General features: G+C 42.1%; 1 protein-coding gene across 3 annotated transcripts in view; it reads right to left on the bottom strand.

The window, feature by feature from the left end:
- The window catches only part of UBE2W (ubiquitin conjugating enzyme E2 W), a 38,068-nt gene that overhangs the window by 6,666 nt on the left and 13,846 nt on the right, over positions 1–17,556 (bottom strand). For all 3 annotated transcript variants that reach the window (XM_054985311.1, XM_054985313.1, XM_054985312.1), the window contains exons 3-4: positions 14,149–14,251; positions 5,638–5,793 (exon numbers count right to left, since the gene is read on the bottom strand). In XM_054985311.1, the coding sequence (XP_054841286.1) occupies positions 5,638–5,793; positions 14,149–14,251 (259 nt within the window). The remainder of the gene's footprint in view (positions 1–5,637; positions 5,794–14,148; positions 14,252–17,556) is intronic.

The following is a 17,556-nucleotide window of genomic DNA, read 5'->3' on the forward strand; positions in this document are numbered from 1 at the left end:
GGTGTGCACCCGAAAAATATTCGGGTTTCCCGCTTCAGGAAAAAGCTTCGGAAAGAGCCCCAAAATCTGAAGCGGCATGCTGCTTCGGAGTCAGGTTTCTAAGTCACTTCGGTATGCTCCAGAAAGTAGGGGTCCTACCTGGCAAGCCTTGATGGTTCACCCCCATCATGGTTTGGAGTTATTTGGGGAGGGGGGAGAATGCACCGTCTCTCTCTTTCCTACAGGGCAAAAACCAAAGTTCTCAGAAGACATTGAGAAGAACCTGCAACCAATTTCAGAGGGTTGTACAGATGGCCTGGACAAATGAGGTGGGGAAGGGCTCTCCTCCATATGGCACTCTGGTTTTCCTTTCACACCTCAACTTTGCAATATACCTCCATAAACTCAGACTAAAGCCAAACCAATCTTTCCTCGCTGCTTGGTGACCCACAATCTCAATTGTTGGTGGCTACCCTTCAAAGGACGACAGAAAATGTCTTTATTTGCCAGTAGACCAACCATCTCTCTGCTGCTGCTGAGTGGGGTTGGCAGACTTTGCAAGACATCCTAACTCTTCCCGAGTCTCAAAGCCATGCAGAAACTGAGCCAAGGCGGCCAAACCCAAAGGCCACATTGCCTCCAGAAACAGGCAGGGACTCTTGTGCTGGTGGCTTGCAAATCCACACAAGAGGAACAAGGCCACCATTGTCACAGAAAAATAAATAAAAATAAGTTATTTGGTATGCTCCAGAAAGATTTGGAGCATACTGAAGTGATGGTGGAGGGGGGAGGCCCGCCACCACCCTTAAACTCCCACCCCCACCTTTAAACCCCATCCCCCACCCCACTTACCTGGTCAGGCAGAAGGCTGGAGTGGTCCAACGCCACGCTGGCCAACTGGCTGGCAGGGAAGGCCTTCCCTGCTGCCGTCACCGTGCAGCCGCGGCCGGCATGGCTTGCTGGCAGAGAGGGCCACTGCTGTTGGCGCTGCTGCCAGAGGCCAGTGGGCAGGAGGGACGCTGCCTCCTCCAGCACGTTGCCAGCAGTAAATGGGAGTGGGGAGAAGTGAGGGTGGGGGTGGTGGGGTAAGGATGGGAAATGGGTAAGTTTAAAGGGCCCTGCCACTTGCGAAAGGGCCCTTTAAACTTAATCCCCAGAGGCCCCGAAGCTTTACTTCGGGATTTCCGAATCGGGGCCAGCATTTGGAAATCCTGAAGCTTTCTAAATTGAGCCCAATTTGGGTATTTTACCTGAATCAGATACCCAAAGCGCACACTAGTTGTACCTCATTCAGAAAAGACACCCCGCATCTGGTGTTAGAAAGCAGAGCAGTGGGTCTAAAGGAGAATGTATACAAGCAAAGTTTTGTTATCAACTCGAAAAAAACACCAGCTATAAAGCCCAGTCAAAATGGTTGCACCCTTGTCTCAAGAAATAACGGTGACAAGCAAGTATTTTCTCTGTTCTCTGCACTATGTGGATGATAATACTGGCTTTACTTACAAGGAGCGTGTAAGAAAACATGGATGAGGGCTTCCTCTGTTTTGGCCCTGAAAAGAGTGACTTTAAGAAAAAGAATTTGACTATGCATCATGCTCATGTCCTGACCCACCTTACTGAAAAATATACATCTCAAAAGAAAAGACAGTTATATTGATTTACATTTATTGATTTACAAGGTGTATTTGACTCAATCTCTCACAAGTGACTATGGAAGAAACTGGAGGCCACCTCTATACCACACAGCTTTTTCAATTCAATTAAATATTTCTACACACTCTGAGTGGAGTGTTCTATATAATCCCCAGGGTTATTTAATGAAATCATTCATAGTTACCTGGGGAGTACACTAGGTATATGTGTTGGCCCTGCAACTTTTTAATCTGTACTTTTACGATTTTTCTTCAAAACTTACTGTGGAGGACCTCCATGTTCCTAAACTGGCAGGCCATCTTGTACTTAGCTTTCTTTATGATGATGGCACTGTTTTGCTTTGCTTTTCAGTTGTAGGCTTGTGGCAAGCTTTAAAAATCTTCTCTATTTTGCTTTTAAATCTCTTCACATAAATGATCACAAATAAAAAATAACAATTTTCTCTAAATCTAAACAGTGACATTCTAAGACCTGGCTTCTTGATAAATATTACCATGAGCAGAGCTATTCACTTAACTGTCTAGTTTATTACTCCACAGCTCTCTCTCTCTCTCTCTCACGGACTCCCCACTCACATATCTTAGCAAGCACTAGAACCAATGTGGCAGCAATCCAAATATTCTTTATCTCTAGTGGTGGGCAACAAATTCCATTCGTTTTACAGGTCTTTCAGGCAAAAATTACAGCCCAGCTCCTATGTGGAGCTCCTCTATGGATCCAGGCCTTTGGCACCAATATGAAGGTCATTCAGATCATCTTTTCTCTGTGCACTGTTTAACACCCCCCATATGTGTGGGAGCATCAGTTTTCTACCTAGAAGCTGGTATAAAACAGCTAGCTATACTCAACTAGTTCATTACATAAAATCTAAACTATTTTTATACCTTTCCCATTCTCTCTTGCCTCTTATTTGACTGCATTCTGACTCTTTCAATTGTGCTTGGCACCAGCTTGTGGACGCCAAGATCGTACAATTAGGCTTCTCAGTCCTAGATTTGTTCAAATGTGGGTTTAACAGATCTAACTTGGTTAAAAATAGTTTGAATTAATTTCTGGGAAACCTCCAATATCAGATGACGAACAAATATGTTCCCTTACTGTACTTGGGCTTTATGTCATCATCTTTTGTTGTATTTATTTATATTCCCTCAGTCCTCTAATACCATTTCTCTTTTCTTCAGCCTGTTTTAATGCACTACTGGTTTATATGGGAAATTTTCCAATATTCCATGCAGACAAATTATGCACCCATGTGGGTCTCAGTCACCTGAAACCCTGACACATTTTTGTTTTGTTTTCATACATACTCTATAGCAATTAACAGCTTCTTTGATAACCGACTTTCTTGCAATATTTCCCAGCTGTTTGGATGACTACCATATACTTAATCTTCTGTCTGGGAATGAAAACTAAACCTCTCTTGCTTTTACAGAATACATCTCAGTAGCACTAAAATCCAAGCTACTGCCATTTACTCAGCCACAGAATAACCAAGAAGTAAGCCTGATGACTGGTTTGTAGTATTTATGGATTTTAATCTGCTTTTTTCACAAATATGTCTCTCCTTTATTTTCAGCACTGGTTCTCTGTTCTATGAATTTTATCCTAAGGTTTGATACTGTCTAGAAGTCAATGCATTATAAACCTTTGAATGAACTGAATGGACTGCATGTTCTACTCATATATGATATATACAATTGTAGTTTAAGGACAGATAGGGTGCAATATACTTAGAACACTTTAAATATTATGAGAAAATGATAAATTATCAAAGCATTCTTTCATGGTATTAGCGGCATGTTTAAGCTTATATAAAAGTAGATATTTTTATAGAAGAGTAGCAACCTACAAAATAATATTAGCCACAATAAATGTTATTCTTTAAAAATTCCACAAGACTTATTTTTTCTACAAGAAATTAACATGACTTCTCATCTGGAATTTGTCTAAACAGATAAGTTATTTCAAGAAAGTGATGACTCAGGAAAATATGTTCATATACTTAATGTACACAACATTAACCCACAACAACCATCGTTCTCCGGCTGTGAAAGCCTTCGACAATACAATGTAGATTCTATTTCATTTTAAAGTTTTTTTACAACTACAAGTAACTAATCCAGCAACTGAAGTTAATATACCCTATTAAACCTTTACTTACTTACATCATTTATAGTCCGCCTTTCTCACTGAGACTCAAGGCAGATTACACAGTGTGAGATTAGTACAATCAGTAGCAAGGCCAAAGGCAGGCATTTCCAAACAGTGTCAAGGACATTTCCATAAACAATGTCATAGGGTAAATGAATACAAGTTTACAAAGACATAGCATCAGCAAGAATCCAATATGGGGTTGAAGAACTGCTGAAACAGAACATTATCAATTCTCGGACTGACATAAGACATATTTAAAGCAACAGATAATATGTAAGGCAACATAATGGTGAAGTCTGTGGTTCCTAACTCATTATCAAAACATCTGAGACCCCCTCCCTACAATGCCGCTCTCCTATCTGAGTAAAAAGCCTTTTTGAATAATTCAGTTTTACTTTGTTTGCAGAAAGCCAAGAGTGTGGGGGCTCTCCTGACCTCCTCAATAAATACATAAAAATATTCAAAACCTCTATCCTTACTGTATGTAAGATAACAGAACACATCTATTAATGATTATTGATCTATTTTATCTTTGATTTCAACACACTTACCTTTCAACTATTATGTTATCTTGAAATATTTAAAAATATATTTATTTATTTATTTTCTTCGATTTATGGTCCGCCCTCCCCACACAAGTGGGCTCAGGGCGGATCACAACATTCTTAAAATACACCACACAACTAATCAACATCACCATTAAAAGCATAAATAATACATATCATTCAATTTAAAATATATACTACAGCTATATAAATACAAATATAAAAACAGAAAACATGGCAGCACGTGAGCATTTTACAGCAACTATATGAAGGACAGAAGGTGACATTGGGCGGGAAGGCATAAAATTTAACCCCCCCACCAGAGGGGGGGGCACCGCCTAGCATCAACCGTATGCCTAGCGGAACAGCTCCGTCTTGCAGGCCTGGCAAATGCCAACAAGTCCTGCCGGGCCCTGGTCTCGCAAGACAGAGCATTCCACCAGGCTGGGCCCAGGACCAAAAAAGCCGTGGCCCTGGTAGACGCCAAGCAGGCCTCCCTAGGGCCAGGGATCTTTAACAGATGTTTATCGCTTGAGCGAAGGGTCCTCTGGGGCTTATATGGGGAGAGGCTGTCCCGCAGATACAACGGTCCCAGTCCACTTAGGGCTTTGTAGGTTAATACCAGAACCTTGAACCTGATTTGGTACTCCACCAGCAATCAATGCAGCTGGCGCAACACTGGTGTTATGTGTTCCCATATTGGCATTCTGGTGATAACCCGCGCCGCTGCATTCTGCACCAGCTGTAATTGCCATATCAGGCTCAAGGGAAGCCCAGCGTAGAGTGTGTTACAGTAATCCAGTCTAGAGGTGACCATTGCTTGGACCACTGTAGTTAAGTCGCTGGATGATAGATAGGGAGCAAGTTGCCTGGCCTGACGAAGATGATAAAAAGAAGACCTGGCAACCGCAGAGACCTGATCCACCATTGTCAAGGAGGAATCAAGAATCACCCCCAGGCTCCTAACTCTCAGAGCCAGTGTAAGCACTGCCCCATCAAGTACAGGAAGCCGGGGTCCCGAATCCACATTTCCACGACTCAAGTACATGATCTCCATCTTCATAGGGTTCAGCTTCAGCCGGCTTTGTCTCAACCATCCAACCACGGCTTCAAAAGCACGCTCCAGGACATCCGGGGCCGGTCCAGGTCGGCCATCCATCAACAGATAGAGCTGGGTGTCATCTGCATATTGGTGACACCCAAGCCTGAAACTCTGCACCAACTGTTATTAAGCATTGGTAGAATCTAAGCCAACAAGAAATCTTATTACTGTCACTTTATTTCAAGGTTATTTCTGAAGTCATACCTTTTCTTTGCAGCTGGAAAGCATGCTAATAATGCTAAGACAAACTGATTGCACTGAAAGAGCTGGAGACCAGTCTTCTGTTAGAATAGATAAACAGATATGACCATTGCTATAAACATGAGGATGAACGGGTATATTTTCACCAGTAAACATGACCTAAAAGAAGGGGGGGAAAGGTAATTAGTATTTGAATTTAAAATATTAGATAAACAGCACTTCCTTGAGCACTGCAATCTGTTCTTATAACATTTATACAGATTTTCTCATTTATCACGTTAAGAAGATTAAGTAAGGTATCATCAGCAAGAAAAAACAATCGTTGTGAAAAAATGGTTAGTAAATCAAAGACGATAAAAAGCGGCCACCTTTCTGTATATCACAAGTGGATACAACAGTCCTCTAAATGCCCATTATTACTTAATTGGCATATTATTCAGTGTATTTATTGCTGAACAGCAATGGAAAAAATTTAAAATCAAGAACAACTGGTTTACCATGGAGTTTTAGCCTACCAATTTCATTCCCCTTCCCCCAGCAGTCCCTTTTTGACTCTGAAGAAGTTGTTGTTGGAGGTCACAGTGTCTACATAGATTAAAGAGGAAGGATACAGCAAATAGGGAAACTGGTTGAAATTATCCTTCTCTCTTCTGCCAGAAAAGCCTCAGAAGCACCATGAGTGCCAAGAGGAGAAGAGGATAATTTTGTCTGATTCCCAGTTCTCTTTGCAACCCTCCTGTCCCAGGCAACGTTTTGTTCATTTGGGTCCTGCACCTGCCAGCATCATTTATTTGAGGATCAAAAGACAATGCTAGGGTAAGAGGAATGCAAGGAATGCATCTGTCCACCAGGAAGCTGTTCTGGAAGTTAGTAGGATACAATTCGTGCCATTTAATCCTGTAGACGTCAACAATGCTGCTTATTAAACAGGAAGCAAAATGCCACATATTTAATGTTATTTTGATTACAGTTAATCTAAATTATGGCCTTGTTTGACAGTGTTAGCACAGAGATCTTCAGAGGTAATAGTCCCTATTGGAATCTTCAGTAGTCTTCGGTACAGTTAATCAGAAGGAGTTATCATCACAACTGCATTACCTAGAGGATGACGGCAGGAACGGAAGTAGTTAGGCAAGGATATCTAAAGTACTAACTGGCAATTGATAATTTCATCTCCTACTCAGCATGTGCACAGAAAACAGCCAAAATGTGTTGTGATGCCATTATTACACTGATGCAAGTGAGTGCTTGTTCTCTCTTAGCCAAGTCACTCATTTCACTCAGTTTGAAGCAACATTCACAGACTGGATAGATGCAAGACATTAAGCTGGCTGCCCCAGTCAAAAGCCAAATAAAATGGTCAACTGCGCTTCTGTCTTACCAAAAATGATTGTAGAATCTCTAGCAACTCAATTTGTAGTCTTGGATCATTCCTAAACTTACCAAAGCATTTGGAATTCTAGGTTCCAGCAGCAACTGGGTACACTTCATCACCATTTTGCAAAATGATGAATAGGACCCTTTCCTTCCAACTACAAGCTAGCAACTGCGGGCAATAATCTATAATCTATAGGTTATGTAGACTATTGCAGCTTTCTCTACAATTGTCTACATGTAATAACTAGTTGAATTGCAGGGTTCAAAACAATACAGAATGAAGTGTCCAACCCTTGCATCTATCTTTGCTTATTTTGAAACAGGACTGTCTGAAAAATATGGGTATATTCTATGCCATCTGTCTGTATCTCCAATTCCCCCATCCATATTACTATCAAGATACATTGGCTGTATTCAGATGTCATAAACAAATCTGGTTTCTTTAAGACATGAACCTCTAGGAAGTCTTTTGGCCCAATCATTTCCCACCTCACTCTCTATATAGCTCATAGCTATATAGCTGTAGATAGGGGAACAGAGAGCAGTGTTTTTAAAGAAGGGTGGTTAGGTGAACAATATGGGAGGCAGCAAATTCAAGTATTATTTCTTTCTTTATAGTCTGACTGAGACCCAAGGTGGATTACACAGTGCAAGTAAATACAATATAATAAACAGCTAAGACATTCACTAAGCAAAGTACAATGTGATCTGCAGTTAGGACATTCAATGAACAAATACAATATGGTACGGCAACAGAAAATTTGAAAAAAGCATAAAACCAAAACACTGAGAAGAAACCTTCCTGAAATAAAGCAAAACTAATTAATGTGACATCTATTAACGATCTGGAAACTACCCCATAAGAACATATCTACGTCAGCAGACAGTACCCAGCAACATAGTCTATTGTCCCTGTCACTTACCAAAGCATCTCTCTGAGCCATTCTCAAATCATTCAGGACCTTAAAGAATAAGCATTCCAAATTGTGTCTGAAAATAAAGAGGCAGCAGTGCAGGTCTTCCAAATACAAGAGTGATACAATCCCTGTATTTAGCCCCTGATAACTGCTTGACTACTGCATTGATCCAAGTGAAATTTCTGAACAGTTTCCAAGGGCATGTAAAGTGCATTATTACACAGTCTATCCTGAATCTGATCAAAACATGGACCACAGTGGTCTATCGCACTTTTTAAGGAATAGCTGCAACTACCCTATCAGCCAAAGGTGAGAATGGGCACTACATGCTACAGAGGACATTGTTACTAGCATATTTAGAAAGAAAAGGAACAGAAAGAGATAAATGGGGGGGGGGAGAGTATGGATGAAAAGAAGTGGGACATGACACAGTATTTGTAGGTCTACTTCTTGTGTGACAGATTTTAATTTGTCACAATTTTTATAGAAAGACTTCTGATCAAGCTAGCCAAGCATCTTGAAAGAAGTCCATATGCTGCAAGTTATGATAGCATAATGGTTGTTGTGGGTTTTCCAGGCTGTATTGCCGTGGTCTTGGCATTGTAGTTCCTGACGTTTCGCCAGCAGCTGTGGCTGGCATCTTCAGAGGTGTAGCACCAAAAGACAGAGATCTCTCAGTGTCACAGCGTGGAAAAGATGTTGGCAGGTCATTTATATCTACTCAGGAGGGGTGGGGTTGAGCTGAGTCATCCTGTAAGAGTTTCCCAGGGTGTGGAATGCTAATGGTGGGAGGCTTCACTGTATCCTGAGGAGGTTCTTTTGCATATGGATTGGTACTTGATGTGCTAATCTTCTCTGCAGGGCTATTGTCGGGGATAGAGTGTTTTGTTAGCCTGGTGTTTTTCAGAACTGGAAACCATGCTCTGTTCATTCTTAAGGTTTCTTCTTTCCTGTTGAAGTTTTGCTTATGCTTGTGAATTTCAATGGCTTCCCTGTGCAGTCTGACAAAGTAGTTGGAAGTGTTGTCCAGTATTTTGGTGTCCTCGAATAAGATACTGTGCCCTGTTTGAGTTAGGCTATGTTCAGCCATGATAGCATACATTTCTTATAATTACTAAGGCAGTAAGGTTAGTGAATATATGGCCTTCCATGCTTGTCAAATTAACCGACTGGTTATCAACGAAGTTCAATAAATCCATTTTTAAACCTACTTTAAGTTCCCACAAATTTGGAATGTAGCACATAACGGTGCAGAAATCAGTTTTGTTGCCAACAGTAAATTTATCTGCAGGGTTTTTTGGGGACCAGATGGAAGAAAGTCAATGGACTTCCTAGATTTTCTCAACATTGAGTGAAGTTTATGACATCTGAATGTAGCTAATGCACCTTCATTTAATTGTTGCAAGATTAAACACATAACTGCACCTGTTTGGTGTCCATTACACAACACACTGTTGTATACTAACTTACTGAAAAGAGGAGCAAGCGTTCTGTGATGCAGTATGTGAAAGATTGCATTTTATTAGTTATATATTTATTTCTGTTTTGAAAATCTTTGTAAATGCTTACAAAATTCAGATTAGAAACACAAATGTTTCTAAACGCTTAACTATTAAGTATAGTCCAACCCATTCAGTGGTATAAGGCATATTCAGCTAAACTAGAAACTATTATCCATAGCATGCAATTAAAAGGGCTGTTTTTATGTTGTATACCATTTATTCTACAACCAACCTTAAATTAATGCAAAATCAATTTGAAAACATGATAAATGCATGAAGGAGGTAATAAAAAACAGCATCCTTAAAGCAGCTAGAATTAAACTCTTTAATATAATCCCCAGATACCAGCTAAAAGTTCTAGCAAGTTATCAAGAGGCTAGTGGAAATTAATCTGGATGGAACTTTTATGTTCTACTTCGTTATGTATTTTCAAGTTTGTGTTGTAATCTGCCCTGAACCCCTGGGATAGTTGCTATAAAAATGAATCTAATATTCATTCTGTATTAACCACTACAATTCCAAATTTCTCAACTATTGTATTATGGATATCTTTGCATTTTATAGTCCACCTTTCACACTGGGATCCAAGGCGGATTATACAGTGCAAGTCAATACAAATATAATCAACAGCTAGGACATTCACTGAGGAAAACACAATATTATCAACAGTTAGGATATTCTATGAACAGATAAAATAGATTACCATTGCAGAAAATTTAAAAACAAGCATAAATCTGAACACAAATATGAAATCTTTCTGAACAGCCTTCCCAGTTGCTTGCTGGTGGCAGGTAATCTCCTGTGGGTTTGCCCTGTTGGCCGCTGAGCACTGGTGATCGGTGGCAAGCCCCCCGGAGGTCATCTGCCACTGGCAAGCAACCTGGGAAAGCACTCACCAGGCACACTCACAGTAAGGTGCAATGACATCACTTTCTGAAGTGACATCATTTTCCCAGCTGCAGGCATGCTCCCGTGTTTCACTGGGGTCCATTTTTCCCCCAACGGCCTAAATTTGCCCCACACAGAGCGCGGGAGCATGCCTGTGGCTGGTGTGATGATGTCACTTCCTGGAAGTGACTTCATCACACAAGTACCAGGAATATGTGCATGTCTTGCATGCGTGCAAAACCAACAATCAACAAGGCATGAGATAAGTTCCAGAACCCCCTCCCCCCACCAGAAGGGTTCAGGGATCTGACATCCCTATTTCTAAATCAAAGCATAACTAAGTAACACAACATCTTTAACAACACTGAAACTACCCAATAGGAGCACATCTACATCATCAGACAGTACTCTGTAGCATAGTCTATAGCGTCTAACCAATGTATCTCTTTGAGGTATTTCCTCTGACACAGCTCTATAACCTGAGTAGAAATTCCTTCTGAATAATTAAGTTTTGCATAGTTGGCAGAAAACCAGGCAAGTGGGAGCTTTACTGATCTCTTCAGGCAGGCCGTTCCATAAGGTGGAAAGTGCATGTTCGGACAGGTGTTAATTTTGCCCAACTGCAGAAGGTCCTGTTCAGATGAGCAAAGCTGCTGTGGTAGAACAAAGGCCAAGAGGTGGTTGCACAGATATGACAGGCCGAGGCCATGTCATGACCTTGAACTGAGCTGGGTAACTCAGATGGGAAGCCATTGGAGTGACTGCAGAATGGGAGTGATATGCATGCTCTGCCTGGCTCCTGAAAGTAAATGAGCTGCAGCATTTTGCACCAGCTGGAGTTTCCGGGTTGACTTTGAGGGAAATATATGTAGAGTGCATTACAGTAATCATGTCTTGATGTTACCACAGCATAAATCCAGGTGGCCCGATCGGCCATGACAAGGCTAGTCAGAGCTGGGAGAAGGCCTTTTTTGCAGCTGTATTGACTCGCTTCTCTAGCAGCAGTGCTGGATCCAGTATAATCTCTAGCCTCTTAACTGAGATTCTTTGAGCATATCAATAGTTTTATGGACAGGATCAACACTGTTATGAGTAGAGATGGGTACGAACAGCAATACAAACAAAAAGAAGCCACGAACAGCCCAATCTGCTGTTCGCAAACAAGCTGTTCGTGAGGTCCCATTCTAAACAAACAGGTGGTCGTTGCAAGCCTTGTTCGTTGCTGTTCATCAAGCCAGACAGTCTGACACCTGCAATCAATTCCCTTGGCAACTTAGGCAGGGATTGTCTGAACTCTTGCTGTTGCCCTGGAAACCCCAATCTAAGCCAAATTTAGCTTGATAGACAGGTTTTCCTTTTAACTGTGGAGCTCCAAATTTGTTACAAGGGAGCAAAGAGCAAGGGGGAGGGGGGCTCCCAGCTCTGACTTTGCAGACAGTGGAGAGACAGTTGCCGTTGGCATTTTGATAGAAAGAGTGCATTGGAGCTTGAATTTTCTTTGTGTGTGGTGGAATAGGGATCTACCCCTTCAAGTTCCAGGGCTGCTACCAGGCTCTAGGCCAAGCTGTTATTTATTATTGGTACCTTTCATGCTGCCTGCTCAGGTAAGGTTTCTGAGAGTGGTGCAGAAGTGATCTTGACTTAGATGATGGCTGGAGGAGAGCCTGCTGGCCTCCACGAACAGCCAACCATGAACATGTTTGTGAACAGGGCCATGTTCGTGATTGTTCGTGAGTCCCTGTTCGTGGATGGCAACGAACAACGAACATCATGTTTGGGGTTTTTTCCTGTTCGTGCCCATCTCTAGTTATGAGTAAGGGTGTGCGCTTCGGGTTTCCGATTCGGGTAAAATACCTGAATTGGACCTAATTTGTAAAGATTTGGAAATTCCGAATCAAAGCTTTCCAAAGCATTCGTAATGCTTCGGAAAGCTTCGGGGCCAAGTTTAAAGGGGCCTTTTCCTGCTGCTTGCAAGTGACAGGGCCCTTTAAACATCCCCCCCAGCCCCAGCCCCCAACCCCCACTTACCAGCTGCTGCTGGTGGAGGCGGCATCAGTGGCAGCGTCAGCTCTGGCCCTCTCCACTGCCCTTCAGGGCCGTGAAGCAGCAGAGGAGGTGGAGAAAGCCTTTCCTGCCCCTCAAATGGCCGCTGCGGCCATTTGATGGGCAGGAAGAGGCAGAGGAGGCAGCTCTGGCTTTCCCCACCACCCTACAAGCTGCTGCAGGCCCAGAGGAACAGGTGCAGCGGCAGAGGATCCAGCTCCAGGCCGTCCCAGCCTCGTGCGTGCTGCTTCCACCTCTGCCACAGTGGCGGCGGCCCACCACCCAGCTGATCACCCTCCCTCTCTCCCTGCCAGCCAGTTAAGTGGGAGGGGGGTAGAGGGGTTGCCCCGGGGTGGTGGGAGGTGGGGGTGGAGGGTTGCTCCCCCTCACTTCAGTATGCTCTGAATCTTTACAGAGCATACCGAAGTGAGTAAATACCAAAATTCCAAAGTGCTTTGGCACTTCGGAATTCTGGTATTTCTGAATTTTTTTCCCGCTTCGGGTAAACCTGAAGCGGGAAACCGGAATCTTTTCTGGATGCCCTAGTTATGAGAGTTGATGCTGAGCAATCCAAGCACTGAGCAAAATCCTACACAGGACCTATAGGTTCAGAAACAGCTAATGATTTACTCCAATTTTACTCCATCACAAGGGCTATCACTCACCTAACTACAACAGCAAAGTAAGAAAAGGATGAAGTAATAATTTCAGACCAATTTTATCTTTTAAGAAGTACATGTACAGCATACAACATAAATTCTATTTAACCCCCCTGCCATGTCTCACCTTCCCAGTTTCTGCCCAAAGCATCTCACAACATGATTAAAATCAGATCAATAAAATGAATCAACTTGCACAGAGATCACACAAACAAGCAGCCTATGGTAGATGCAATGCAGATAATACATGCTGTTCAAGTCTTCTATGTTTAATTGTCATTGTATATTTAATGGCAATACAAGCAAGTCAAAAAATACGTGGCCGAATTTTTAGATTTTGATGAACAGTAGCCAACTATGCTACCTAAAACTTCAATCCTCTTTATACTGGTTTCAAACAGCCAAAACTCCTCTGACTAGTATGACTGAGGCTTATACCTGCTTTTAATTAAATGAGAACACCTACCTGTAGAGGAGTGTCTTGGACAACATAGCCCACAATCAAGCAGACTGTAAACTGAAATACCATTATCATAGGAAATGTTATTGCCCTGGGGGAATAATACAGGAATAGATTTTTAGCTAAACTATTCTAGCTGCTCTTACCCTTAAAATCCTTAATAGTGACTGAGTATCTCCTGAAGATGTTCTATGTTGTTAGCTTATTTTTCTTGGGGAGCACCTCCAGGAGGGAAAGCCTCATAATTGGGCTGGAACACCATGGACCCAATCATTGTGTGCCACCAACATTTGGAAGGTGAGGTCTGAGAATGAAGATTTAATCTGAGATGCATCTCCCCACCTCCCACCCTACAACACACACAACAACTGACCATCCCTGCTCGTAGTCTGCTGTCAGTTACACAACAAATACAGCTGGATTTGCTGAAAATTCTTCAATGTGTACAGGAAAAAAATAAATCAACAGGATGTTACAGTTATTTATTTATTTATAAAACCTACATGTTGCCTCTCCAGAGATCTGCTGCATCTCAGTAACTAAGCAACTTTGAAGCTTATTAAAAAAAAACTTCAGTGAGTCAGAACAACAAAAATCTCAACGAGCTGTCAATCTATATTTACAACAGTTTTAAATACTAAAGTTTAACAACCAATCATGCAAGTTACCTGAGGAGAGTCAAATGGATATCGACTACTGAACTTAAACAGCAGCTGAAATTTCTCCCCTTCATATAATGTTCCAGGAGCACCTTCCATGTCTACAATCCACCTTTGAAAATAAAACAGATTACAAAAATGAAAAAAGTATAAGAACATCTATTAAAGCAAGAACACAATACCAAGTACGGTCTGATTAATGCCACATCTAATAGGGTTCACCTTCTTGTTTGTAACAACTGCCTTTGTGTCACATCAAAAACCATTAACCTCAGAATTTCAAAATAACTATTTCCAGTCTTGCCATATTGCTGAAAATATGTGTATTCATCCTTCACCATGCTCAAGACCCTGAATTGTGGCTTCAGTTTATTACATCCCATCAGCTATGTCATGCCTCAAAATCTCAGAGAACGGTAACGCAGTCTCAGATTACCACCCATTTTGATTTCGAACCACCAGTACCAGATGTTCAGAGGAATAAAAATGCTGTTTAATTCTAGTCTTTGCAATAACTGATCAAAGGAAAAGTTAATGGAGTTCTATTGCTAAATCATTTTGGTAAGAGGCTGCTGACAGATCTCATCTAGTTTGCCTGATGCTTTTTAAAAATCCAGTACATCTAGTACAAAAATAGTACATTTAATGTGCTTGAGACCTTAATCTTTTAAAGCTTTTACTCAATTTCAGTCTCTGTATTTTCACTCTGTACTTGTTTTCTGAACCACTCTTTTAGAAATTATACAAGAACTTCAAAATTAGGCTTATTAAATAAGCTTATTGAATTTGTGGGGCAGGCCCAGTCACAAGATTTCCTCATCTCTATAACAACCTCATCCTTGGGCTTTTTCTGTTGCTGTAGAATGCCTCGAGTAGACATGGGCACGAACCCCCAAAAACCAAACCACGTGATTTGTGGTTCATAGCATTCCATGAACGATGAACCACAAACTTGCAACCTTTTCCCAGTTCACGAATTGGTTCGTGGCATTTCAACCGCCCCACCCCAGCTGCTGAAACCAGTGTAGGGCATTTGAAAGAGATAGCCCCTTTCTTCTGCTGCCCAGGCAGCGGGGAGAACAGGGCTATCAGTTTCACAGACCCCGCACTGGTTCCAGTGCGGGGTCTGTGAAACAGACAGCACGGGCAGCAGGAAAAGAGGCTGGCAGTTTCACGAACTCTGCGGCTGAACCCAGTGCATGGTCTGTGAAACTGAAAGCCCCTTTTCTCCTGCCGCTCTGGCAGCAGGAGAAAGAGGCTGTCAGTTCCACAGACCCCACAATGGAACCCGCATGGGGTCTGTGAAACTGACAGCCTCTTTCTCCTGCTGCCCGGACTGTCAGTTTTACAGACCCCCGCACCGGTTCCAGAGTGGGATCTGTGAAACTGATAGCCTGAGCAGCGGGAAAAGAGGCTGTCAGTTTCACAAACCCTGCGTCAGTTTCAGCCCATCAGCTGAACCCAGCGTGGGGTCTGTGAAACTGACAGCCTCTTTCTCCTGCTGCCAGAGCAGCAGTAGAAAGGGGCAGTCAGTTTCACAGACCCCGCGCAGGGTTCAGCCGATGGGCTGAAACTAGCGCAGCATCTGTGAAACTCCGAACCAGCCATGGAATGGCTGGAAAAATTCATTTGTTCCGTAAGAACGCAGTCCCATGGAATGCATGTTTCATTGCAAACGAACCAGCCATTCCGTACGGAATTTTGTTCCATGGTTCATTTCGTGCCCATCTCTACCTCTGAGTATACGGACGACTCCATCTTTGAAGGCTTCCAGATGAGGCTGTAAAATTACTTTACTTAAGAGAGTGTTTAGGTGTTCTTAAGGCATGAATACTTAAAGCTGTTTTATCTAATCTCGTTTTGACAGTTGTTGCTAGATTTTAAGTATGTGTATTTTAAGTTTTAGAATATGGTATATTACCCACCTGGGACCCAATTGTTCGTGAGAAAGATGGACATACAGATAAGTTAATAAAAGCATTCAAACAATCAAAATTCAACTTACATCATTTTCATATTGTTTAGTTCCCAAGGCAAAGCATTTATTCTATGCTCATATCTGCAATCCTATCCAAATTTCAAGGTGCATTTAAAACGTATATCCCCTTTTTGGTTTAATAAAGTTTTATCACAGAGGTAGGAAAAATGGATACCACTATCATTCCATTTATCTAGTTCAAAATTCTGATTGAGAGCCAGTATAGTGTAGTAGTTAATGACAGACTAGGATCTGACATAGATTTAAAATCCCATTTTGCCATGGAAGCTCACCGAGTGACCTTGGGCATATCATAAACTCTCAGCCTTTCCTCACAGGATTGTTGTGAAGATAAAATGTAAGAGAGGTGAAAGACAGGGTATAAATCATGCAAATAAAAATAAGTTATGGTACATTCTGGCTATTTTATATGAAAAATATACAAATGGAGGAAAAATTATGGCTATCATCGCAATTTTCAGCAATTTTAACTTGAAAAGACATTTTTGACTGAGGGTGGTGTAAGGGTAATGCCTGATGAGTCCTTGTCAGAGGACAAGGACACCATGGTGGATAAGCCTACAGAGATCTAAAACCCTGACAGAACCTGTCATTCACGGGCTTTCCAATTCCTAGGAGCCATCAGGGGAAACACAGATTCACCCATCACCCCACAGTCACCCCTGGAACTCCAGGAGCAGAAAATACAGACAGCCAGGGTGGAAGCTCAGCTTAAGTGGTGGAGTGTGCAGTTGACTATCCAGGGCATCTCCTCGGTATATGAGGCATCAGAAGATCAGGCTTTGCAGGAAACTGAACAGGGTTCTGATGTAAGTGCCTGCCAACTTCAGGCTACTGCTACAGCTGCAGGCACTAGCTACTATACACAGCCTCAGTTCAGCTCTAACTGTTGTGGGATCAACAGGTCTGCAAGACCTGCTATTGAAGTGTGCTTTGACTGACTCCTGCCATTGGTTATCATAGTCTACAAGTGGAAGCCTGCCTTGACTCTGGCCATGAGGACTTCCGCCTGCCTCTAACTCCTAGATGGAAGCAGGACAGGTGGGAATAGACATTTTTAATAAATAAAAGTTGTAAACTGCACTTGCAGTTTTTAGAGTAACATTTAAACATAGGATAGTCCCTTGTGAATCAAAAATCCTGAACACCACCACTCTGTGACAAAAAGGCAAATTTCCCTGTTACGTAAATCTAACTGTGCAACAGTGGACAATCACATTGGGCCTATGATATAAAATAGAGCCCTCCACTCAACTCGCATGCTCCAAATCTTTTCATGGGTTCCTTAGTACACATCATACCAAACTCCATTGGTGTCAGCGGCACCGAACTCCTGATATACCTAGCTACGCTGAATATTTTTCTTGAGCCTAATTTTCTCTCTGGCTGTGAATACTCTGTAAAACTACTTTTCCTTC

The sequence above is a fragment of the Eublepharis macularius genome, chromosome 7, assembly GCF_028583425.1.
Source record: "Eublepharis macularius isolate TG4126 chromosome 7, MPM_Emac_v1.0, whole genome shotgun sequence".
NCBI lineage: Eukaryota > Metazoa > Chordata > Lepidosauria > Squamata > Eublepharidae > Eublepharis > Eublepharis macularius.